The sequence below is a fragment of the Bufo bufo genome, chromosome 4, assembly GCF_905171765.1.
Source record: "Bufo bufo chromosome 4, aBufBuf1.1, whole genome shotgun sequence".
NCBI classification, from domain to species: Eukaryota; Metazoa; Chordata; class Amphibia; order Anura; family Bufonidae; genus Bufo; species Bufo bufo.
Genome location: NC_053392.1, coordinates 524183212 through 524211027, shown reverse-complemented (window position 1 = coordinate 524211027; position 27816 = coordinate 524183212). Strand labels below are relative to the sequence as shown.

The following is a 27816-nucleotide window of genomic DNA, read 5'->3' as shown; positions in this document are numbered from 1 at the left end:
TTTTCCTCCCCCCCTTTTTCCTTTCCTCCTCCTTTCTCCCTTGGCTTTCTCTGTCTGGGGATCCGTACATACCGGAACTGAAATGAAAATTATCTCCTGGAATGTCACAGGTTTACACTCCCCGCAGAAGCGGTCAAAGATTTTACGCCACCTGAAGCGTCTTCAACCTGATATAGTTCTCCTGCAAGAGACGCATTTGGAGGATAAAGATTTCTTCCGTATGAAAAAATTCTGGGTAGGTTCTGTGTTCGGATCCTCAGCCAGGGAGCGCAAAGCTGGAGTACTCACTTTAGTACATAGAAATTTCTCAGGGAAGATACTTTCAGAATTTCATGACAGTGAGGGCAGATGGCATAGGTTAGTGGTAGAGATAGGAGGGATTTCTTATAGCATTCATAATGTGTATGCCCCAAATGAAAATAATGCCCCCTTTTACGCCCTTCTGGAGAACAGACTGCATATGGATGGAACTCACAACAGAATTGTGGGTGGTGATTTTAACTCAGTCGCATCTGTTCTGGCAGACCGGAAGAGAGAGGAGGGGATGGTCGGATCGCAAAGACTCTCTGACAAGGTTATACCTCCCTTTCTAACCTCTACAGGTTTATATGATACCTGGCGCTCTCTACATCCTGATGACAGGGAGTATACGCATTTTTCACACGCACATAATGTATGGTCTCGTATTGACTATCTTTTCCTTCCCTTGCATATGTCATCTAGGGTGGTTTCCGCTGAAATTCATGACTTACTTATTTCTGACCACTCACCTATCTCCATTTCCTTGCAGGATACCTACCCTAGAGGAACTGATTTTATATGGCGCTTTCCTTCTTTTCTTGCCAAGGATGACAATTTCAAAGATACACTACAAGGTTGGTGGTGGGAGTTTCAGGGTGACAATCCCCGAGATGCATCAGATGTTTCGACCCACTGGGAGGCTGCTAAAGCGGTCCTGAGGGGCCGAATTCTCAGTTATGTCAGTAATTTACGCAAGGTGGTCGCTAAACAATATCAGGAGGCTAGCTCGGCCCTCAGACAGGCATACACTCAATTCCTCCGGGTGGCTACCACTCAGCACAAGGAGGCCTGGATTGCAGCTAGAAATACCTTTGAAGTTTGGGTAGATAAAAGGGAGGCAATGTATAGGTCAGAATTCCAGACGGATCTGTTCAGATTTGGGAATAAGTCAGGCAAAATGTTGGCCAACTTAGCACGGGGCAGGAGGACTCCTACAGTCATCACAGCTCTGAAAGGGGAGGGGGGAGTGGTCCAAACAAATCCTAAGTTGATAAATGATTTGCTAGGAAAATATTATGAGCGTCTCTTTAGCGACACCCCAGAAGACCCTGAAAAGGGTAGGAGATTTCTGTCAGACGTCAAATTACCTTCCCTGACGGAGGAACAGCAGGGATCTATAAATGCGGAAATAACGGCTGAGGAAGTGCTACATATAATACGTTCCCTACATAACGGAAAGGCGCCAGGCCCTGACGGATTCTCAGGAGAATTTTGCAAAGTGCTACAAGAAAATCTTGCCCCCACACTGACGGACTATTTTAACCATCTTTTACACACAGGTAGTTTCCCTGCTCATGTTAATGTTGCCCACATTAAATTGATACTTAAACCAAATAAGGACCCACAAGATCCAGGTTCGTACCGCCCAATCTCGCTCATTAATCAGGATCTCAAGATATTGACTAAAATACTGGCTGACAGACTGAGCCTATTAATGCCTACCCTGATAGGGCCCTCCCAGGTGGGTTTCATTAAAGGGAGGTCGGGGGTGGCAAATATTAGGAAGGTGTTGGCAACCTTGGATTGGGTCCGGCGCCGCCCTCAGCCAGCCGGAACCCCTATTTTACTGGCTTTAGATGCGGAAAAAGCTTTTGACTCATTGCGTTGGGACTGGCTGGGGGCGGTGCTCGATAAATTCAAGATTTTGGGGGATATCCGTACCTTTTTGAAGGGTCTTTATTCCAGCCCAGCGGCGCGCATTCATACGGGAGGTTTCCTGTCTCGGGTGTTCCCCCTCCAAAGAGGGACTAGACAGGGTTGTCCGCTTTCCCCCCTCCTCTTTGACCTAGCCATCGAGCCCTTAGCTAGATTTCTAGAGGATTCTGACTTATATACGGGTATTACCATAGGCAAGAAAGAGGTCAAGCTAACTTTATATGCGGATGATCTTTTGATTTTCATGGACACTCCACAGCGACACTTAGGCCCCCTAATGGAGTTCCTGTTTTTTTTTGGGTCCTTCTCAGGATATAAAATAAATTCATCTAAAAGTGAGATTCTAGAGCTTCACGCCACTAACCCACCGCAGTTTTGGCAGGATATAGGTCTCTCTTTATCTGCTGTTAAGAAATATGTCACGTACTTAGGGGTTAAAATTGGTAAGCTTCCGGGGTCATTGTACTCACTAAACTATCCTCCCCTCATAGCGAAAATAATATCTGAACTACAGAAATGGCACTCACTTCCCTTATCTCTGCTGGGAAGGTGCCAGCTCATTAAGATGATGAGTTTTTCTAAGTTACTCTACCCCCTCCAAACGCTTCCGATCCTACTGAAACATACCGATGTCACTGCTCTAAACAAGGCTTTTACCACGTTTCTGTGGTCAGGCAGACGCCCTCGTATCTCTCTTTCGAAGCTTATGTTATGGAAACCAGAAGGAGGAGTGAAATTCCCGAATGTACGGGGTTACAATCTGGCATGTCTTATGCGTCATGTTTCGGATTGGGTGCATAATACTGATCTTTTCTCTAATAGGGAAGTGGAGCAAAACCTGGTAGCTCCATGGAACCTGGTATCGTGCCTCCACTCTAACCTGGCCGCATTACCTGGGGAAATTAAATCCTCGCTTTTATTGAGAGATACGATAGCAACCTGGAAGGCGGTTAGGAAGACAGTAAATCTGCCTCATGCAATCTCTAAATGGATGCCGCTATGGGCTAGTCTGAGACCTTCTAAGCTGTGGATATCTAGGGGTTTGACTAGGGCGGAACATCTGATGCATCAAGGGGAAAAACGTTGGCTAACTCCAAAAGAACTGAAGGAAAAATATGCCTTACCGGATTCCCATTTCTTGCAAATAATGCAGATTGTGGGTTTCTGCTCACATAGATTGCGTGATCTATCGAGGGAGGTGACCAAAAACTCCTTTGATGAGATCCTTAGTTTCTCCCCCCAAACAGTTTCTCTCTCTAGGTTGTATAGGGCCTTTTCAGGAAATTTCACGAAAGCCAAGGTTTCCACTCTTTTTAAGAAGTGGGAGCACATCACTATGGATGATGAGATTGGGGTAAAGATCCTGGAAGGTTGGAGTAAGGTACGTCAGTGCGTGATTGGTGAGATTTGGCGTGAAACGTTTTTTAGAATGATGCATCGGGCAATCTATGGTTTTAACTTTCCAGCCTCTCCCCAGTTTCCAGACCGTATCACACATTGTCCTAATTGTAAATTGGCTGCTACGGATTTCTGGCATGGCATTTGGACATGTCCTGGGGTAGTCAAATTTTGGGCCGCTGTGATTGAGTATATCAAGACTAACTGGTTGGTGGAGTTACCTATGGAACCCCAGACCTTGGTTTTCCATTATATCTGTCTGGAGAACCCAACTAAGATACCGATTTTATTACACTCGGTCTTGTTAGTAGCCAAAAGGGTCTTGCTCCAGAGATGGCTCACAGATGCCATGCCAGACATTCCTGCTGTGATCTCTGAATTGAAAGTTCTTTTGGGATATGAAAGGATTGAAGCATCTAGGCACAAAGAAAGTTCAGCTTCCAAATTCTTTAATAAGTGGCGCACTTTTATTATTGCACACTTTAATATGGTAGAAATTAGAGAATTGGTTAAACCTTTTCAGTACACTTCATGGTATCTTAGAGCATCTCTAGGTAATACTCTGGGACCCCTGGCAGTATAGTCCTGCCTCCCCTCCCCCCTATATCTCTTTCCCTTTCCCCTCTTCCCTTTCTTTTCTTTATTATTTCTGTTCCTACTACTTTTAAATTAAAATAAAAAATGCAGTCAGATTCATGTATATTAAACTCATGTTCCTTATGTTACTGTATGTGACTCCCTGACTTCCTCCAGAAGCCCGGGGGGGAAAGCATGTTTAATGTATGATATGCGGGTTCATGACCCTTGCCTTGTATTTTGTGAATCTGCTCCAAATAAACAGAATTTAAAAAAATATATATACATAATTATTATTTTTTTGCTTCAAAACTGCTATTATTGTGTTAAAGTGAAATAAAATAAAAAAGTAGACATATTCGGTTTTTCCACGTCCATAACAACCTGCTGTATGAAAATATCACATGACCTAACTCCTTAGGTAAACACCGTAAATAAAAGAAATTAAAACTGTGTAAAAAAAAAAATTGGGATTTTTTTTAACAAATAAAGGTGAAATGTTTTGACTCAAATTTATGACTATCATGAGGTACAATGTGTCACTAGAAAACAATCTCAGAATGTCTTGGATAAGTAAGTGTTCCAAAGCTATTATCACATAAAGTGACAAAGAATGCAGTGGGGAAAAAATATTTAATTTCTTTGCTTTCTCCTCATTGCTCTCTACAACTCCTCCCTCATCATTCCTCTAAGGGCCAACACTTTCCAGTTTAAATTTGTTACATGTATATAATTGGAGAACATTTTAGGGTTAGTTTTAATCTCTTTGTCAATGAGTCTCTCTGTCTCTAGCTTTGCTGCTATCTGTCTTTTACATATTATATTTTTTCCTTACAGTTTTTCAATGCTTCCTTACTAACTTCCCTTTTTAGGAATTTAAATGCTTTCTTTTTGTCATTTATTGCCCCCTTTACAATTCTATTTATCCACATTAATTTTCTCTTCTTCCTCACCCTTTTATTCCCATAAAATATGTACATCTCACAATTAGAGTGTAGGATGCTTTTAAAAATATCCCATTTTGTGGCTGCATTTTTTGAGGACATGGTCACCGTTAGTTAGGCTAATGGCGTCTCTCAGCTGGTCAACATTTGCTTTTTAGAAGTTCTCCCGGTTTTTGTGCCTCACTGAAGAAACACTATATTAAATGAAAATTGAAAGGTTATTTTATGGTCACTATTTCCCAGGTATGCCCCAACCTGCACATTTGTTGTTCTGTTAGTATTAACCTAAGTCCAGTATGGCCGTCCCTCTAGTAGGATCCTGAATCAGTTGGGAAAGGTAATTATCTTTGGTTATTGCCAAGAACCTGTTTCCTTTATTAGATGCACAGTTTCCCAGTCTATATCTGGGTAGTTGAAGTTCCCCATAATAATGACCTCATTATGATTTGTCGCCTCATCTATTTCCTTTAGTGGTAGATTTTCTGGGGACTCTGGTATATTAGTGGTACCAGTATTTTATTATTGTTTTTTCCTCCATATATTTCTACCCACAGTGACTCCACATGTTTACAGTATGTCCCTCACTTATATCTTCCCTGAGTGTGGGCTTTACACAAGACTTTACATAAGTCCAGTTTTGACGATCCTTTCTAAACATACTGTATGCTCCTCTCCAAATTGGAAAACCATTATGAATGATAAAGATTATAAGTAATACATGTCTATACCTCAGTATACTAATAAGAACTCATTACCAGCACTTACTGTGAGCTGTAAAATGATGATAATTACCACTAAAACAATCTAGTCAAATACCACCAGCCTCAAAAAAAAATCATGGCCACAGGAAAATAAATTTCTGGACGGTTGCCAACCTTGCCTCCAACCTTCTAATCATCCTCTCCCCCAAAACAGCTGCACCTTCCCCATTGAGGTGCAACCTATACTTCCAAAAGAGCTTGTAGGCAACAGAAGTTGGCACAGTGGAAAATGGACACAAGTGGAAAATGGATATAAGTGACTTGACTGAGGAACAATGGGAAGAGGTGTTAAATAGCTTTCCATGATGTACCGGTGAGTGAGGCGCATAGGCTTTCCCAATTGTATCTATTACACAGGGTTTATAGGACCCCCAAACGTCTGTTTAAGATGGGCTATAGACAGGATGCTGCTTGCCCGAGATGTGGTATGTCACAATCGGGTTCAGTGCACCTTATGTGGAACTGTCCCCGACTCCGACGCTATTGGAGGGAAGTGATGTCAGGTATAAATTAAGTTTTTAAGATAAATCTAGATTTGACGGTATTGACATGTTTCCTTAAATATGTAGCTATGATTCCTGTAACAGCGGGCATCGTCTTTCTATCCTCTGCCTCCTTTATCAGGCCCGTAAACGTATTGCTTTTCATTGGATTGCTTCAGAACCGCCTATGGTACAAGAATTTAAAGTGAGGGTACATAGGTTTATTTGCCTAGAGCACTAAAAGGGGAAAGATGCAGAAATGTCATCATATATGGGATTTAGGGATAGTAGAACATAACCTACCCTTTCTAAATGAAAGATAATTCCATACTGCACTGAGTGGCTAGGTGGTGTGTGAGGTGGGGATGTAGAGGTAGAGGTCTTTCTGAATATTCTGATAATGTTCAACATGGACTGGAAAGTCTAATAAAGGGGCAGATAGTAGACAATTGATGCATTCGATTAGCCTGTGGGAGCTACGAATTGGACTGTAAGACAAATGAATGTTTAGATATATTATGAATGACATACTAACAAAAAGTTGGGACTTTGGTGTGTGGGAAGGGGGGAGAGGGTCAGGAGGTAAAAGAAACCTGCATCAAAGATATAAAAAAACAACTGTTACATCAGTGGCTTGTGCCCATCGCTGCCTTGCTGTGTCTATTAGGAACCAGGGGCATACATAGAAACTACATCCAATCAAAATTACAATTATTGTTTGACTAATGCCTTATTCACACAGTCAGTGTTCGGTCAGTGTTTTCCATCAGCGATTTTGAGCCCAAACCAGGTGTGGCTCTAACCACAGAACAGGTGCTGAACCTTATACCTTATCTGTGTGGAGGCTCCAATCTTGGTTTTGGCTCACAATCACTGATGGAAATCACTGACCAAACGCCCAAGGCCTCATGTACACCACCATAGCTGTTTTTGCTGTCCACAAATTGCAGATCCACAAAAGACGGATACCTCCTGTGTGCGTTCCTCATTTTGCCGTCTGTTAGAACTGTCTATTCTTGTCCCTCTATCAGGCATCTCTTAAGACTGAAGATTCTAAAGATTCACATATTTATACGCCAAAGTACATAAGAATAATGAGGTAGATGAGACAAATGATGTAAAGCAGATCAATATGAGCGGAGGAGTAAACAAACAGCATTTTTTTAAATTGTGGGAGCAATTATGCATGAGGATTATAGATAAGAAATTTGAAAGTTTTATTATCCTCTAAATGATGTCTTCTCCATGAATGCAATGAACCAAAGAGACCTGAGAGCCTGTGGTCTGCCTCTATTGACGGTATGCCACTGTTAGGAACTCCCACTGTTAGGAACTCCTTTGCTGTGTGAGCAGCTCCATGGCTGCTTCTAATTGCTAATCAGCTGAGCTGCTGACCTCATTTCATTACCTGAGCAAGTTTTCTAGCGTGCCTGTTTCTTGCTAAGGTGTTTGTTCTCTGTTATCTGCCTGTGTTCCCACCAGTGCCTCTTACTGTTATGACCCTCCGCTGCCAGCCAGATTTGCAGGACTACCCCAAGAGGAAGCAGTCTATTGGCTCCCTGCAGCAAAGTCCAGATCCCTGTATAGGGGTAAAAAGGTGACTACCAGGTTGCTGCCAGCATAACGCTCTTAGGGTTAGCCCAAAGTCAAAATGGTCAGTTGACACAGTTGTTCCACATCCACTAACGTAACAACAACCTTTCAACATGAAGCAAAAATGTGATGTGGACTTAGCCTAAATAAGGTGGGAAAACTTGAATCTTACATATTATCTTCTTCCAGAACATTACTTGAAGACTCTTCAACGCCATGTGCAGTATGCATCTCTTCAGTGGATTTACTTCTTGTTTTGCTCTTTGGAAAACCTTTCCTAAAAAATATTAAAATCAAATAGGTAGGACCCTTTATCATGCCATAGATATTCTCTGGTAGCTATGTTATATCATTAGGCTTTAATGACAAATATCACCATACATAGAGCATCCAATGGAGCTTGCCACAATTTATATTCTACGAGTCCAACAAAAAAATATAATGCTCTGTTATAGTATATAGTATAGTATTACACTGACAGGCAGCTTACTATACCCTGCCACTGGCAGGCCCTAATAAGCATTCATTGATGGCAGGCTATGAGGCTATTTTTAGGTCTCTGTCTGCAATTGGCACTCTACAATTGCATCCACTTGCACTTCCAGTGATTAGTTGTCATCTGCAAGGTAACTTGAGCAAGAGCCTCTCTGCAGCCACAGCACAAGGGAAATAAAAAAAATAATGTTGCTATCCCCAGGATAGGTCATCGGTATCTGATCAGTGGGGATCAGACACCCGGGACCTCAACCGGTCAGCTGTTTGGATAGGCACTGGCACTTGCAGTAGCCCAGGCCTTCTCCAGCTTTGCCTGGGCCAGGTGACATCACATTCATCGGTCATATGGTATAGACGCAGCTCATCCCCATAGAAGTGAATGGGGCTGAGCTGCTATTCCAAGCACAGCCGCTATACAATGTACTGCACTGTGTTTGGTGAGCAGGGAGAAGGCTGTGGCGCTACTGCAAGCGCTGGTGCTGATCGTCGGGGGTCCTGGGTGTCAGACCCACACTGATCAGATACTGAGGACCTGTCCAGAGTATAGGTCATCAGTAAAAGACTGTCAAAAACCTTTTAAATTCAATAGGCTCTCCAACTAAGGTTACTTTTACACTTGCGTTGTTGTTTTCTGGTATTGAGATTCGGCAGAGCATCTAAATACCCCCCAAAAAAGTTTACGCTTAGTCCTCATGCATTCTGAATGAAAATAGATCCGTTCAGGATGCATCAGGGTGTCTTCTGTTCTGGCAACATTCTGTTTTGTGACCGGATACAAAACCGCTGCAAGCTGTGGTTTTGTGTCCGGTCATAAAAACTGAAAAAAAATGGATCCGTCACCCATTAACTTTCAATGTATTTAGTGACGGATAGTGATGGACGAACATCGGCCAGGACTGTTCGCGAACGCGATCAAATGTTCGCGAACCGCAAGCTCGCGGCGGGCCCCATTCACTTTAATGGCAGGGGAACCCGATTAACCTTCAGCTCATACAGTATTTGCAGCCACCAAATACTCCCACAACATGGACAGTGACATACTAGAGGGGGATCAATGACAAAAAATATTTATCTTAATCAGGGGACATTTTTATGTGTCTTAAAGGGAAATTCTCTGAAATGTGCCCTGTTGGAGTCTAGAATTTTTTTTATTTTAGGCCACAGGAGTACAGGCCTTAAAAATTTGCCATTCACCTGACATAAAAGAAATTGTGATTATGTGGCTCGAGGTACATTATGCGGTCAATGTATAACAATTTTACTGTAGCCCACTTTTTTTTCCACATTTTTGGGTAGCAACTGGTATATCACACCAGTAGAAATTATTTGTTCCAATGTTGTTGGTCACTCTGTGTAGCTGAGGTATCGCAGCTAAACCGCAAACAAATGCTGTACTACCCAAATGCACTATATAGAAAGTATATAATTGGTATATAACACCCCTGCTTCAATCAGTTTTTTCGGGGGGCAACTGGTATATCACACCAGTAAAAATTATTTGTTCCAAAGGCGTTTGTCATTGTCTGTAGCTGAGGTTAAGCAGCAAAACCGCAAACAAATGCTGCACCACCTAAACGCACTATATAGAAAGTATATAATTGGTATATAACACCCCTGCTTCAATCATTTTTTGGGGGGGGCAACAGGTATATAACACCAGTAGAAATTATTTGTTCCAATATCGTTTGGCACTCTGTGTAGCTGCGGTAACGCAGCAGAACCGCACACAACTGCTGCACAATACAAATGCACTATAATATACTTTCTATGTTAGAATATGAATATGTAAGTATATTACACCCCTCAGTCACACCTATCGATAGCACACCTATACCAGTCCTTAAAATGACTTTTGTGGCCCTATTAGCTAGCGTTTGGTGTCCCTAACAGTCTGTCCCTGCTCCACACAGCAACCTCTCCCTACACTGGCAAAAGACTGAATGTAAAATGGCGGCCATATCAGGTTTATTTATAAGGTAGGGGTATGTCCATGTGCTGAAACGTTTCAATTTGCTGTCCTGTACCACCTCATGGATGTGTCATGGGTCAAAGTTCTTCACAATGTAAAAGAATATGGCGCCGGCGGACATCGCCATATGTTCGGCAAACCGCGAACGAGCAAAGTTCGCCTGAAACGACCGGTTTTGATTTTACACAACTGCATCCTAACGGAAAAGATGTATACTGATGTGCAAAATCAAAACGGATCAGTTTAATTCTGGATCTCAATACTGCAATTAAAACAAGTATGAAAGTAGCCGAATGCATGTTAGCTTTGAAATTCTGAAGATGGATGTATATTGTGAATGATGTCAGGGTCTCATAGCCAGTAACAGCTGCAATCATGGTAACTGACTTTATGCAGTAAAGTGCTCTGCCCAGTTTGTTTCCGTGTGTCTGTCACAGTTTGATCCATCTGCCTGTCATACACATGAGCTCACAAGGAGCATGTAGAAGAAAATAAAATATTTCTGTTACTTTTCTTTCGCAGGAACCTTTCAGAGGTGAGGATCTGTAGTTAGACTGAAGCAGCTTGAGTAATACGGCCTGCACCATCAGCATGAAAAGTGGCCACTGTGCTTCCTGCCGTTCATGTCAATCATACCTATCATTGGTTAGCATTAGAGATGGCCTGGTGGTCGTTTCACGGCGAACTTTGCACGTTCGCAATTCGCCAAACATGCGAACATATGGCAATATTCGCCGGCTCCATTTTCTTATGCATTGTGCCGAACTTTGACCCATGACACATCCATCAGGTGGGACAGGACAGCCAATTGAGACGTTTCAGCACATGGATACACCCCCACCCTATAACAGAACCCGATCTGGCAGCCATTTTAAATTCTGTGTTTTGACAGTGTAGGGAGAGGTTGCTTTGCGGAGCAGACACAGGCTGTTAGGGACACCAAACACTAGCTAATAGGGCCACAAAAGTCCTTTTAAGGACTGATATAGGTGAGCTATCGATAGGTGTGAAATACTGAGGGGTGTGATATACGTATAATATACTAACATAGAAAGTATATTATAGTGCATTTGTATTGTGCATCAGTTGTGTGCGGTTCTGCTGCAATACCGCAGCTATACAGAGGGACAAACGCCATTGGAACAACTAATTGCAACGACGGGTGTGATATACCTGCTGCCCCAAAAAAAGCTGATTGAGGGGTGTGATATACCTATAATATACTTTCTAACATAGAAAGTATATAGTGAATTTGTATTGTGCAGCAGTTGTGTGCAGTACTGCTGTGATACCGCAGGTATATAGAGGGACAAGTGCTATTGGAACAACTAATTTCAACGGGTGTGATATACCTGTTGCCCCCAAAAAAACTGATTGAGGGGTGTGATATACCTTTTTCCACAAAATACTGATTGAGGGCTGCAATATACCTGTTGCCCCAAATAAACAGGGTGATGTGATATAACTGTTGTGGCAAAACAAATTATTGAGGGGTGTGATATACCTTCTTCCACAAAATACTGATTAAGGGGTTCGATATACCTGCTTCAACCAAATATTGATTGAGGGGTGCGATTTACCTGTTTCCACAAAATACTGATTAATGGGTTTGATATACCTTCTTCCACCAAATATTGATTGAGGGCTGCGATATACCTGCTTCCACAAAATACTGATTAAGGGGATTGATATACCTGTTTCCAGCAAATATTGATTGAGGCCTACGAGATACCTACTTCCACAAAATACTGATTGAGGGCTTAGATATACCTGCTTCCACAAAATACTGATTAAAGGGATTTATATACCTGTTTCCACCAAATATTGATTGAGGCCTGCGATATACCTGCTTCCACAAAATACTGATTAAGGGGATTGATATACCTGCTTCCACCAAATATTGATTGAGGCCTGCGATACACCTGCCTCCACAAAATACTGATTAAGGGGTTTGATATACCTGTTACCACCAAATATTGATTGAGGCCTGCGAGACACCTGCTTCCAAAAAATACTGATTAAGGGGTTTGATATACCTGTTTCCACCAAATATTGATTGAGGCCTGTGATATACCTGCTTCCACAAAATACTGATTAAGGGGTTCGATATACCTGTTTCCACCAAATATTGATTGAGGCCTGCGATATACTTGCTTCCACAAATACTGCTCTTCTCTAGGGACTTAGGCACAGGGTAATTTTGAAAATGACAGGCAGAGGAAGAGGCAGGCCGCTCTGCAGGGGTTGTAGGGAACCTAACTGGGAAGTTGGAGAAAGCGCGAGCGATTACTTCAAAGGACGCACCAGAGTTGGTTGAGTGGCTCATTCAGCCTTCCGCTTCTGCACCTTCCTCATCCTCTGTATCTGCACCCTCCTCACTCTCTGCTGTGTGCACCCCCAAAGACACCACCACCACCATAGCCCTCCACTCGAGTCAGAGGAATTATTTTCCCATCCATTCCCAGACCTTACCGATGCGCAGCCATTCTTGACATCGGATGAGGAAGAGGAGGTAGCAACGGCCACCACCCAGCGGTCTGACGACAGTACACAGATCAGCCCAAGGAGGGAGGTCCCCGCTGTTGCTGCCTACTCCGAGATCTCAAATGTCAGTGGTGGTGAAGGTGACTATGATGACGTGTCGATGGATATCACATGGGTTCCCACAAGAGAGGATGAGGATGGGAGTTCAGAGGGACAGACGGCGCAGCAGAGAGGGAGGAGGAGAAACAGGCAGAGCTCGCAGGGCACAGGAGGCAAAAAGTAGACTACAAATATATCGGAAGCAAGCCATCCACCATGCACGGTCACTTCTGGCGCTCCCAGTACGCCGGCACATGGCTCCGCAGTGTGGGATTTTTCTAACGTGTCAGCTGCTGACAATAGTGTTGCCATCTGCAGCCTGTGCTGTCAACGCATAAGTCGCGGTAAGCCCAACACTCACCCAGGGACAACTGCCTTAAGAAGGCACCTGGCCTCCCATCACCGAGCCCTGTGGGAGCAACTTCGTCAGAACCCACAAAGCCACACTCCCTGTGCTCCACGTCCTGCCTCTTCTCCTTCTCCTCTCTCCTCCCATTTGTCCTCCACTCCACCTTCCACCGTGCCGTTGTAGTGTTTACCTGGCAGACGGCAGGCTTCCGTGGCCCAAATGTTCGTGCGTAAAAAGTTGATGACGCCGGATAACCTTCTTGCCCAACGGCTGACCGCTGGCTTGTTGGAACTGCTAGCCCGCCAACTACTGCCATATAATCTGGTGGACTCGGAGGCCTTTAGAAAATTTGTGGCCATTGGCACACCACAATGGAAGGTCCCCGAAAGGAAATATTTCTCCCAGAAGGGCATCCCAGAACTACATGGCCACGTTCAGTGGCAAGTGAATATATCTGTGTCGGTGCCAAGATACATCTGACCACAGACACGTGGTCTAGCAAACACAGGCAGGGAAGGTACATAATTTTTACTGCCCACTGGGTGAACCTTCTGATGGCCGTCAAGCATGTAACCTGTGGCTCCCATGTGAATTTGGTGTTACCGCCAAGGATTGCATGCAGGCCTGCCTCTTCTTCTCCTCCTCCTACTCCATCCTCCATCTCCTCCTCGGCTGACTCATCCTTTTCCACTGCTATCGCCTCTTCTGCTGCGCCCCTCAAGGTCCCCAGAACCTAATTGATGTGCCACGTGAGACGTTGCCCATCTGTGCTGAGGCTGTTGTGCCTGGAAGCCAAGAGCCACACCGGTCCTGCACTGCTTTCAGCTCTGCGGTCACAGGCCGATCAGTGGCTAACCCCGCTCAATTTGACAGTTGGTAAAGTGGTGTGTGACAACGGTGCGAATCTGCTGAGCGCGCTGAACCAGGGCAAAATGACACACGTGCTGTGCATGGCACACGTCCTGAACTTAGTCTTTCAGTGATTCATTGTCAAATACCCTGGGGTCCAGGACGTCTTGCGGCAGGCCAGGAAAATCTCTGGCCATTTTAGAAGATCTTACACAGCCATGGCTCGCCTTGCTGACGTTCAGCGGCGACACCACCTGCGCATCATACGGCTGATTCGTGACAGCCCGACGCATTGAAACTCCACCTTGTACATGCTTGATAGGCTGCTCTAGCAGCCGCTCCACCGCATCCAATTTAGTGCAAATGGGGGCCTTCATGCTCCAGTGTTTGAAGAGGGACCCCTATATAAAAAGCATAAAGAGGACCAGTACTGGGTAGCAACGTACTTAGACCCCCGTACAAACACAAAATGGCAGACATGTTACCAGCATCACAAAGGGCTGGCAGAATGCAGCATTTCCAGGCCAGGCTGCGAGAGATGCTGCATTCCTCTGTTGCGGGCGCTGGCAGAGGAATTTCCACCCACAGCGAAACAGGTGTGGGTACCAATCCTACCACGCCTGCAAGAAGAGGGCGGTTTGAAGATGTGTTGGTCACTTCGGATATGAGATCATTCTTTCAGCCAACCCATCGACAGCCGCCCTCCGGATCCAGCCTCAGGGAACGCCTAGATTGACAGGTGTCCGACTACAACGGGTTAACGGCCGATGTGGACGCTTTGAGAAGTGAGGAACCCCTGGACTACTGGGTGTGCAGGCTTGACCTGTGGCAAGAGCTGGCACAATTTGCCATGAAACTCTTGGCTTGCCCCTCGTCGAGTGTCCTGTCCGAAAGGACGTTCAGTGCAGCAGGGGGGGATCATGACCAAAAAGCGTACTCGCCTAGCTCACGACAGTGTGGACTACCTCACATTTCTAAAAATGAATAAGGCATAGATCTCTGAGGAATTCAACACCTGTGATGACCACGTGTAATCGAATTTCCTCATGCCAGCCCACACATATCCGTCACCACCCAGAACAAAGAATGGTCCTTGTCTTATGTAAATACAGCGGCATAAAAGACCTTTTCTGTCAGGCGAATGCCTAATATTTGGGGCCTGTACTGGCCTACGGTAAAATTTTTAGCCAGTGACCGCCTAATGTACCAGCCACATCAACACAAGTTATTTTCTGTCAGGTGAATGCCTAATTTTTGGGGCCTGTACTCCAGTGGTCCACAGTAAAATTTGTATCCAGTGACCGCCTAATGTACCTCCATCCACATCATCACAAGTTCTTTTCTGTCAGGTGAATGCCTAATATTTGGGGCCTGTACTGGCCGACAGTAAAATTTGTATCCAGTGACCGCCTAATGTACCTCTAGCCACATCATCACCAGTTCTTTTCTGTCAAGTGAATGCCTAATTTCTGGGGCCTGTACTCCAGTGGCCTACAGTAAAAATGTTATCCACTGATCGCCTAATGTACCTCCAGCCACATCATCACAAGTTATTTTTTGTCATGTGAATGCCTAATTTTTGGGGCCTGTACTGGCCGACAGTAAAATTTGTATCCAGTGACCACCTAATGTACCTCCAGCCAGATCATCACAAGTTCTTTTCTGTCAGGTGAATGACAAATTTTTAGGGCCTGTACTCCCGTGGGCTCCGATATTTTCCTGACAGGAATATATTGGCAAAAGTCTCAGCTTTTAATATCTGCATTTATGACTAGCCAGTATAGTCAGTGGCATATCCGTTTGGTGCATTTTTTCTGTGATTTATATGATTATATTTTCATCCGCACAATGCTTCGGTTTGTGTAAGGATGCCCTTGTGGTGCATGTGGACCGCGCCGACATCCTCTATTGTATGCATTTTTTTGCTGGGGATAGTCGTTTGCTGCAGTCCACATGCGGTGGGACCGCTTCCCCAATGAAAAACACGCTACAGTGTTTGGGGTTTGAGCAGTTCCCCCATATTTGCCACGATATTTCTGTGATTTTGTTTGGTTTTATATGTAGTGTATGTGCCTTTACCTGGCATTTAAACACTCCTTTGCACCTGGTAACCTCCATCACATGGTCTGATATGGGTGTGGCTTACAGTCTTGCTTTGTTCACATTGCACTAGTTGTCCTGCTAGGCGGTTGTGTGGAAGCTTGACTGTGAGCTGGATTACATCACCTTCAGACCTTGTTCACACCATAGTTAGCGTAGTGGTAGGACCCCTTGCCATGCTGAGTGACCGTGACGTGGTGCATGATGGGCTCCGATATTTTCCTGACAGGAATATATTGGCAAAAGTCTCAGCTTTTAATATCTGCATTTATGACTAGCCAGTATAGTCAGTGGCATATCCGTTTGGTGCATTTTTTCTGTGATTTACCTGTACTCCCGTGGCCTAAAATACAATTTTTCTAGGCTCCAGCGGGGCACATTTTTGAGAGTTTCCCTTTAAGACGCAGAACAATGGCCCCTGATTAAAATACATATTTTTTGTGGGAATTTCTGCCTATGATCCTCCTCTGGTATGTCACTATCCATGTTGTGGGACTATTTGTGCACTTCTAGTAAGTATTGGCTGCAAATATGACCTCAAGATTTTTCAGGATTGACTTCCATTAAAGTCAATGGGGCCCGCCGCGAACGTATGGTTTGCAAACATTTGATCGCGAATGCACGTTCGCGAAAAAAGTCCAGGCCGATGTTCGTCCATCACTAGTCAGCATGTGCTTGACTGGGCAGCCAGTTGAAACCAAATTTTAAATTTGCCAATTGGATTTAGGCAATTGTCTCAAAATGATGTCAGCCATTTGTCAGATCAGAAGACAGGAAAGATAAAGGAGGAGGATCACATGACCTTGGGAGGTGTCTGTGTTTACACGCCAAACAGCGAAAATTTGGGACTATTTAAAAAATATAAAAAATATCTGACAGTGCAGCACATTTTTAAAGGGCCAGTTTGTTACCACCAGAAGCCATGCATTTACCCATAGCCATATATGTCGCTGTCACTTTGACATTTACTAATGATTAGGGACTTTGTTTGAATACTGTACAGAGCGAGCGCTCCGTACAGTATTAGAATGTATTGGCTCTAATGAGCCGAAATTATTTCTTTGCGAAGTCTCGGGAGACTTTGGGTAATAACTTCGGAAATTAATTTCTACTGTAGAAAACCTTTGTACCGAAATCTGGTTCGGTTCCAAGAAATTAGTTTACGAAGTTATTACCCGAAGTCTTGCGAGACTTTGCGAAGAAATAATTTCGGCTCTTCAGAGCCAGTACCTTCTAATATTGTACGGAACGCTCGCTCCATACAGTATTCAAAAAAAGTTTTATGTGAATCGACTTTGTATGAAGCATCCGAAGTCGATTCACTCATCCCTACTAATGATGTCTTGGCATTAAAGGCCCAGATTCAAGAAGCACTTGCGCGGGAACAAGTGTGATTTGCGCCGCGCAAGTACTGATTTGCTCCTATGCAAATTTGCGGCTGATTCTGTAAACCAGTTAAGCCTGAAATGCGGCCATTTTCCCGCGCACGCAGCCTAGCTGTTCCTGCGCAATTTTGCGCGGGGTGTAAGTTGCGCCTTCATGGAATTCCCTCAGCGAATATGCAAATTAGGTACTGCCGATGATTCAGAAACATGCGCGTGTGATGCGCATCTTGCGCTGGAAGCGTGCAAGCTTTTTTCCCTGGGCAAACTTGCTCCTGTTAAAAGCAGGGGCAAGTTAGCAAAAGATGGCCAAATGTCATCTGAAGGAGCGCGCAACTTCAGCAGCACCTAGACAGACGATCTGAACAAGCAGAGCACCCACATTTTCGGGACCTCACATCTGTGCACCAACATGCCAGGGGCAGCTATGGTTCTTGATATTCTATTGACTGAGCCGACTCGTAGGAGGGCACGGGAGAGGATTTACAGAGGGCGCTACAACCTTTTTCAGATGACTGAGGCCTCATGCACACGACCGTTGTGTACATCCGCGGCCGTTGTTCCGTTTTCTGTTTTTTTTCGCGGACCCATTGACTTTCAATGGGTCCGTGGAAAAATCGGAAAATGCACCGTTTGGCATCCGCGTCCGTGATCCGTGTCCGTGATCCGTGTCCGTTTTTCCTATCATTTTCAATGGAAACTTGACTTAGTTTTTTTTTTTCACTTTTCATGTCCGTGGATCCTCCAAAAATCAAGGAGGACCCACGGAAGAAAAAACGGTCACGGATCACGGAACAACGGAAATCCGTTTTGCGGACCGCAAAAAAAACCGGTCGTGTGCATGAGGCCTGATACTGAGGTGTATCGCATGTTTCGCTTTAGCCCTGAAGTCATCCTTGAGTTGGTAACAATCCTGCAGGATGACATCAGCAGCCCGACCCAAATCCAAATCCCAAATCCTGAGCATATAGAAAAATAATAAAAAAAATCATATTGTGTTGAGCAAAAAAATGTCGACATAAAATTATTTTTTAGTTTTTTTCTTTGGGCCAAGGGTGCCCCGGCTCTGGCTCCTCAATCTCCGTGGTGCGGAAGAGGCATGGGGTGGGGATGGAGGGGTGGGGGGAGGAGGGGGGGGGGAGGAAAAAGCAGGATGAAATTCAGCAAAGAACCTGCGCAAGTCTGCTCCTATTTATTTGCTCAGTGCAAGCTGCTGAGCAGGATTTGCCCTGAAATTATGCTAGCAAACCTCTGCTGAGCCGAAAATTCCTCATTTACATAGGGGCACACCCACTTTGACTTGCACGGCCTTGCGCCCTCAGCTTTGCCTTAAACAGGAGCAAATTAAATGAACAAACGATTCCTGAATCAGGTGGCAATTTGGCAAAATTGCTCCAGCGCAGAGAAATTCAGCTGAGCGGCTGAGGTGTAAGTAATGGGCAAATCTACCTGAATCTGGGCCAAAGAGTTTAAAATAGGCTGGACACAGTCCTAGGAGACGTCGGAGTGCCATCTACAACTTGTCAGGGCAATCGGAGCAGTTTCGATTTCGGGCAAATTTATTCAGTCCTGAATCGAATTGGCCATAATCGAACCCGAAATGAATTTCAGGAAATTGCTCATCGCTATAATCAACAATAAAATATAATTATAAAATACAATTTGTGAAAGCTGAATATGAATATAATGGGGGAGATTTATCAAACTGGTGTAAATGAAAACTGGCTTAATTTGCCCATACTACAAGAAAATTTAGACTAGCACATTCATATTCATAGTCACAGGTGCATATCCATCAAGCAAACATGGTTGATAAAAAAAATGGCTGCATAACATTTCACATACAAACAACAGAGCTGAGAAATGGGGATCATTCTAAATTAAAGTGGTATTATACCTACTATAAATGGAAAAATAGAAGCTCTTTGCGCACATTTTTGATCAAACGTGTGTCAGTCTCATCTACAAGGCATCAAGGTGGCTTCCGCAGATGGGTACCTAACACTAAGTTGCCCATAGTAACCAATCAGATTCCATCTTTCATTTTCCAAAGGAGCTGTAAAAAAATTAAGGTGGAATCTGATTGGTTGTTATGGACAACTAAGCCAGTTTTCATTTATTCCAGTTTGATACCCCATTGTGTATATTAATTTGCAAAAACCAAATTAACACTTTCAAACCAAAATGCAAAGCAAAGCCTCACCTCTTGTGCTTCTCTCTAGCAATATCTCCATGTGTATCACTCTCACTTTCCGAAGAGCTAGCTCCTCCATCTTGATGAGTAGCAATTTTTGATGTCTTATCTCTAGAGCAAAATAAGAAAATAATAAGAAAAATCACTTAAAAAACAACATAATTGTTGATGCATTTTTACAGATTTAGGTAATGTAGCATTTAGTATCATGTACTGCAGAACTTAGCAATAGTGAAAAGCTCAATGGTGCCATCCAGTAAAAGTCACATAATATGTTAGAATATTTTTTTTCTCTGAAAATGCCCAATGTTGTAGTACTGCTGTGTGTATGTTAGGCTATAGTCATATACCTGCTATGGCTTTTGGTTATAATGGAAGCAGTGACATTCTGGATCCATTGTACCTTGCATACAAACGCTTACCAATGGACTCCATTAATAATTTATAAGTAGGTCTGTAGGGGTTTTATCAAGTTTTCCCTCAATTTGACATCCAGAATGGGGCTCCTACCTGTACACTCAAAATTGATGGAAACTTTGAACAAAGCCCCAGAAAAAAACTCGCCTTCCTAAGGAAGATAACATTACATTAACCTGCTGTTATAGGGGATGTGCAGCCACCAAAAATGTTTTTACAATTTTAAAACATGCCTAGAAAAGGGATAAAGTAATTAAAGAACCCATACCAATCGTATTGGACCCCTGCCAGTCCTGTGACAACATTTCTTGGATCACTAAGGTTAGTATATTCTCTTTTATTATGTTATAGCATCCTAAGCAGTTTTTTAAGAAAAATTGGTGACTGCAGAACCTTTTGCTTTTCCTTGGCAAGTAAAAAAAAAACATCAAGTGGTGATATGCCTTGTCATGGGGTTCCATGGCAGCCAGGGTTCTAACAAAGGCCCCTAGACCTTCCATGGCTATATGCCTATTAGTCAATTAGACTAATGCAAAAGCATTTATAGAAACAATGGCATCATTTTTAGGTCCCTTAGGCTGGGTTCACATGTGACTGATTAGCTGCGGATTTTCTGCAGCCGAAGGTCTGCAGCATTTCTGCTTCTAATCTAAAACAGAAAAAATGCACCAAAGAGTGCGTACACACACTGCAGATGTTGTAGCAGAAAAGCTGCAGATTAGACACATTCTTTCATTGGAAAGTGAAATCTGCAGTATGAAATGCAGCAGATTTCAAATTTGCAATACTGCAGCTTTTCTGCTGCTTTTTCTACACAGTGTGTGAATGACAATTCACTTCAATGGGGCTGAGCGGCACCCAGAACATGTCACATAGTGGTGACGTCACTGTCTGCAAGAAGCGCTAATGCGAGTGCCGCTTCCTTCTCAAACAGCTGATCGGTGGGGGACATCAGTAAGAAAAAAAAACTTTAATATCATCAGCAAAACTGATATTTTACTGTGCAAACCTTCTACAAGATCAGTAAGAAATATATTGGAGAATATGGCCCAATACTAACCCTTGTTGTAACCCACTGGTGATGATGACCCAATCTGAGTGTGTACCGTTAATAACCACACTCTGCTTTTTTTTTTATCACAGAGCCAGTTTCTTAACCACAAACATACATTTTCCCCCAGTCCAAGCATTCTAATTTTATATAATAAACTTTTTTGTAGCACAGTATCAAATGCTTTGGAGAATTCAAGATATAGGACATCCAACGACTCGCCTGTGCCTAGTCTAGAACTTACCTCCACCTAGAAACTGATTAGATTCTTTGGCAGGACCAATCCCTCATAAACCCATGCTGATACAGTGTTATGCACTTATTTTTATTGAGATACTCCAGGACAGCGTCTCGTAGAAAACCTTCAAACAGTTTACCCACAACAGATGTTAGACTTACTGGCCTATAGTTTCCAGGCTCTGTTTTTGATCCCTTTTTGAATATTCGCACCACATTCGCTAAGCGCTAATCCTGTGGACCACTCCCTGTCATTATAGAGTCCTTAAATAGCAGAAATAAGAGTCTGTCTATAACCTTACTTAATTTTCTTAGGATATGGGGGTGTATGCCATCTGGATCCGGTGATTTGTCCATTTTACTCTTTTTAAGACGTCGCTGCACTTCCTCCTAGGTCAAACGGGACCCATTTAATGGTGAGTTTAGTTTTACACTCTGCATTTCATCTGACATTTCATTTTTATCAATTAATGCAATGGGTAACAAAAAATTCATTGCTTTGCTTTCTGGATCATTTTGGGAATGATATTATATTTTTGGGGGATGTAACAAGGCTTAGGCCTTATTCACATCAGCATTCAGCCTTTCCGTTCTCTTGCTCCGTTATAGGAGCAGGAAAACGGAAAGGACGGATTCGGCTCATAACTGAGCCGAACGGAGCCTACGGACCTCATAGACCCCCATAGACTATAATGGGGTCCGTTAGGTTTCCGCTCAGAAGATGATTTTGGAGCGGAGACAAAAGTCCTGCATGCAGGCTCCGTTCGGCTCAGTTATGAGCCGAATCCGTCCTTTTCGTTTTCCTGCTCCTATAACGGAGCAAGAGAACGGAAAGGCTGAACGCTGATGTGAACATAGCCTTAGAAGTTTAGAAGCAAATCTTGAAATCTTTCAGAAATTTTCAAAAACCCAATTTTTAGGGACCAGTTCAGGTCTGAAGTCACTTTGCGAGGCTTACATAATAGAAAACACCCAAAAAGGAACCCATTCTATAAACTACACCCCCCAGGTATTCAAAACTGATTTTAAAAACTTTGTTAACCCTTTAGGTGTTCCACAAGAGTTATTGGCAAATGGAGATGAAATTTCAGAATTTTTAATTTTTTGGCAAATTTTCCATTTTAATAAATTTTTCCCAGTTACAAAGCAAAGGTTAACAGCCAAACAAAACTCAATATTTATGGCCCTGATTCTGTAGTTTACAGAAACACCCCATATGTGGTGGTAAACAGCTGTACGGGCACACAGCAGGGCGCAGAAGGAAATGAATGCCATATGGTTTTTGGAAGGTCGGTTTTGCTGGACTGTTTTTTTTGACACTATGTCCCATTTGAAGCCCCCCTGATGCACCCCTACAGTAGAAACTCCATAAAAGTGAACCCATCTAGGAAACTACACCCTTCAAGGTATTCAAAACTGATTTTACAAATGTCGTTAACCCTTTAGGTGTTCCACAAGAGTTATTGGCAATTGGAAATGAAATTTCAGAATTTCAATTTTTTGGGCAAATTTTCCATTTTAATTCATTTTTCCCAGTTACAAAGCAAAGGTTAACAGCCAAACAAAACTCAATATTTATGGTCGTAAACTGCTGTACGGGCACACGGCAGGGTGCAGAAGGAAAGGAATGCCATACGGTTTTTGGAAGGCAGATTTTGCTGGACTTTTTTTTTTTACACCATGTCCCATTTGAAGCCCCCCTGATGCACCCCTAGAGTAGAAACTCCAAAAAAGTGACCCCATTTTAGAAACTACGGGATAAGGTGGCAGTATTGCTGGTACTTGTTTAGGGTACATATGATTTTTAGTTGCTCTATATTACACTTTTTGTGAGGCAAGAAAACAAGAAATAGCTGTTTTGGCACCGTTTTTATTTTTTGTTATTTACAACATTCATCTGACAGGTTAGATAATGTGATATTTTTATAGACCAGGTTGTCTCTGATGCGGCGATACCTAATATGTATCCTTTTTTTATTTATGTAAGTTTTACACAATGATTTCTTTTTTTAAACAAAAAAAATAATGTTTTAGTGTTATCATAGTCTGAGAGCCATAATTTTTTCAGTTTTTGGGCCCCCCCCCTTGCATTTAGCCAAGGTGCCTTCTCAACGATTTGAGCAGGCACCGGGCGGTGGTGATCGGAAATACACAGGACGTACCCGTACGCCCTGTGTCCTTAAGTACCAGGACATCAGGGCGTACCGGTACGCCCTGTGTCCTGAAGAGGTTAAAGGGCAAACACTTTCCAGTTTAAACTTTTTACCATCTATATAATTAAAGAACATTTTAGGGTTAGTTTTAGTCTGTTTGGCAATGAGTCTCTCTGTCTCTAGCTTTGCTGCTTTTATCTGTCTTTTATATATTCTATTTTTTCCTTACAGTTTTTCAATGCTTCCGCACTACCTTCCTTTTTTGAGTGATTGAAATGCTTTCTTTTTGTCATTTATTGCCCCCTTTACATTTCTATTTATCCACATTGATTTTATTTTGTTCCTCACCCTTTTATTTTCTTAAGTTATGAACCTCTCACAATTAGAGTTTAGGATGCTTTTAAAAAAATATCCCATTTTGTGGCTGCATTTTTTTAGGACATTGTCCCAGTTAGGCTAATGGCCTTTCTGAAATGACAATTGTAAGATTATTTTATGGTCACAATTTCCCAGGTGTCCCCCAACCTGCACATCTGTTGCTGTTTCATGTCTATTGGTTAGTACGATGTCCAGTATGACCATGCCTCTAGTAGAATCCTGAACCAGTTGGGAAAGGTAATGGTCTTTGGTTATTGCCAAGAACCTGTTTACTTTATGAGATCCACAGCATTCAGTTTCCCAGTCTATATCTGGGAAGATGAAGTTCCCCATAATAACGACCTCATTGTGATTTGCTGCCTCATGTATTTCCTTTAGTAGAAGATTTTCTATCTGGTATATTAATTAGGTGGCTTATAACAAAAAAACATATCAGTTGTCACGATCATAGGCAGGGACATGCACTCACACAGAGCGCCCTAACTTGAACCCAGCCCACTGACCCTGCCTACTTGAAGAACAAGTCCTAGGCGACAAGTCCACAACTAGTCGACGGTCCCTATACTGGTAAGTGCAGAGATACAATCCAAGTGCCTGTGAAACCGCAGGTACCTGTACACACACAGGACAGAAAAACCAACGCCAAGGGAAGTCGTGCCAGAAACAGTCAAAGCAGGAGATCAGTACCGACAAAATCACAAAGCGGAAGGAGGAAGCAATAACAAGCCAAGGGTCAATACCAGACAGGAAGAAAGTATAGAATCGCTAAGCAGAGAGAGAGGTCTAAGTAAAGCCGAAGTCAAGTCCAAAAGCCACAGTTCAATAAACACACAAGCAGCAGAGCACAGCAAGGAAAATCTATAACTGGCAAAGGTGATTGCCAGTTGCTGCCTTTAATAGGAAGCTAATCAAAAAAAAATTTTGGGCACAAGTTAGCGGAAATTGATTTTTTTTTTGTTTTTTCTCACAAAGTCTCCCTTTCCGCTAACTTGGGACAAAAATTTCAATCTTTCATGGACTCAATATGCCCCTCAGCGAATACCTTGGGGTGTCTTCTTTCCGAAATGGGGTCACATGTCGGGTATTTATACTGCCCTGGCATTTTAGGGGCCCTAAAGCGTGAGAAGAAGTCTGGAATATAAATGTCAAAAAAAAATTACGCATTTGGATTCCGTGAGGGGTATGGGGAGTTCATGTGTGATTTTATTTTTTGTCACAAGTTAGTGGAATATAAGACTTTGTAAGAAGAAAAAAATAAAAAAATATCAATTTCCACTAACTTGTGCCAAAAAAATGTCTGAAACGAGCCTTACAGGGGGGTGATCAATGACAGGGGGGTGATCAGGGAGTCTATATGGGGTGATCACCCCCCTGTCATTGATCATCCCCCTGTAAGGCTCCATTCAGACGTCCGTATGTGTTTTGCGGATCCGATCCATGGATCCGTGGATCCGTAAAACACATACGGATGTCTGAATGGAGCCTTACAGGGGGGTGATCAATCACAGGGGGTGATCTGGGAGTCTATATGGGGTGATCACCCCCCTGTCAATGATCACCCCCCTGTAAGGCTCCATTCAGAGATCCGTATGTGTTTTGCGGATCCACGGATCAGATCCGCAAAACACATGCGGACGTCTGAATGGAGCCTTACAGGGGGGTGATCAATCACAGGGGGTGATCAGGGAGTCTATATGGGGTGATCACCCCCCTGTAAGGCTCCATTCAGACGTCCGTATGTGTTTTGCGGATCCGATCCGTGGATCCGCAAAAAACACATACGGACCTCTGAATGGGGCCAGCCTTACAAGGGGGTGATCAATGACAGGGGGGTGATCAGGGAGTCTATATGGGGTGATCACCCCCCTGTAAGGCTCCATTCAGACGTCCGTATGTGTTTTGCGGATCCGATCCATGGATCCGTGGATCCGTAAAACACATACGGACGTCTGAATGGAGCCTTACAGGGGGGTGATCAATGACAGGGGGGTGATCAGGGAGTCTATATGGGGTGATCAGGGAGTCTATATGGGGTGATCACCACCCTGTCATTGATCACCCCCCTGTAAGGCTCCATTCAGACGTCCGTATGTGTTTTGCGGATCCGATCCATGTATCCGTGGATCCCTAAAACACATACGGACATCTGAATGGAGCCTTACAGGGGGGTGATCAATGACAGGGGAATGGTCAATGACAGGGGGGTGATCAGGGAGTCTATATGGGGTGATCAGGGGTTAATAAGGGGTTAATAAGTGACAGGGGGGGGTGTAGTGTAGTGTGGTGCTTGGTGCTACCTATTACAGAGCTGCCTGTGTCCTCTGGTGGTCGATCCAAGCAAAGGGGACCACCAGAGGACCAGGTAGCAGGTATATTAGACGCTGTTATCAAAACAGCGTCTAATATACCTGTTAGGTGTTAAAAAAAATCGCATCTACAGCCTGCCAGCGAACGATCGCCGCTGGCAGGCTGTAGATCCACTCGCTTACCTGCAGTTCCTGTGAACGCGCGCGCCTGTGTGCGCACGTTCACAGGAAATCTCGCGTCTCGCGAGATGACACGTATATGCTTGACTCTGCCTGGAGCTGCCGCCTCCGGAACGCGATCCTGCGTTAGGCGGTCCGGAGGCGGTTAAGGGGGTTAAAAAATAAGAAAAAAACTTCCATAAAAATTAGTTATATTTTGCAAATCTATTTAAAAAGAAAATACACATACAAGTGGATATAAAAGGTCTATACACCCCTGTTAAAATGTCAGGTTTCTGTGCTGTAAAAAAATGAGACAAAGATAAATCATTTCAGAACTTTTTCCACCTTTAATGTGACCTATAAACTGTACCACTCAATTGAAAAACAAACTGAAATATTTTAGGTGGGGGGAAGAAAACAAAAAAACTAAAATAATGTGTTTGTCCCTTATAACTGGGGTTGTAGCTATGTTCAGAATTAAGCAATCACATTCAAAATCATGTTAAATAGGAGTCAGCATACACCTGCCATCATTTAAAGTGCCTCTGATTAACCCCAAATAAAGTTCAGCTGCTCTAGTTGGTCTTTCCTGAAAGGGATCTCATTGTTAAAATGTATCAGTCAGGAGAAGGGTACAAAAGAATTTCCAAGGCATTAGATATACCTTGGAACACAGTGAAGACAGTCATCATCAAGTGGAGAAAATATCGCACAACAATGACATTACCAAGAACTGGACGTCCCTCCAAAATTGATGAAAAGACGAGAAGAAAACTGGTCTGGGAGGCTACCAAGTGGCCTAGAGCAACATTAAAGGAGCTGCAGGAATATCTGGCAAGTACTGACTGTGTGGTACATGTGACAACAATCTCCCACATTCTTCATATGTCTGGGCTATGGGGTAGAATGGCAATACGAAAGCCTTTTCTTGCGAAGAAAAACATCCAAGCCAGGCTACATTTTGCAAAAACACATCTGAAGTCTCCCAAAAGCATGTGGGAAAAGGTGTCATGGTCTGATGAAACCAAGTTCGAAATTTTTGGCCATAATTCCAAAAGATATGTTTGGCTCAAAAACAACACTGCACATCACCAAAAGAACACCATACCCACGGTGAAGCATGGTGGTGGCAGCATCATGCTTTGGGGCTGTTTTTCTTTAGCTGGAACTGGGGCCTTAGTTAAGCTAGAGGGAATTATGAACAGTTCCAAATACCAGTCAATATTGGCACAAAACCTTCAGGCTTCTGCTAGAAAGCTGAACATGAAGAGGAACTTCATCTTTCAGCATGACAACGACCCAAAGCATACATCCAAATCAACAAAGGAATGGCTTCACCAGAAGAAGATTAAAGTTTTGGAATGGCCCAGCCAGAGCCCAGACCTGAATCCGATTGAAAATCTGTGAGGTGATCTGAAGAGTGCTGTGCACAGGAGATGCCCTCGCAATTTGACAGATTTGAAGTGTTTTTGCAAAGAAGA

The 27816-nt window shown here is 43.4% G+C and overlaps 1 protein-coding gene across 1 annotated transcript in view; it reads right to left on the bottom strand.

Annotated features, from left to right (window-relative positions):
• The window catches only part of LOC120999301 (protocadherin Fat 4-like), a 311103-nt gene that overhangs the window by 25941 nt on the left and 257346 nt on the right, over positions 1 to 27816 (bottom strand). The window contains exons 61-62 of the mRNA XM_040430172.1: positions 19641 to 19742; positions 7883 to 7987 (exon numbers count right to left, since the gene is read on the bottom strand). Of these exons, the coding sequence (XP_040286106.1) occupies positions 7883 to 7987; positions 19641 to 19742 (207 nt within the window). The remainder of the gene's footprint in view (positions 1 to 7882; positions 7988 to 19640; positions 19743 to 27816) is intronic.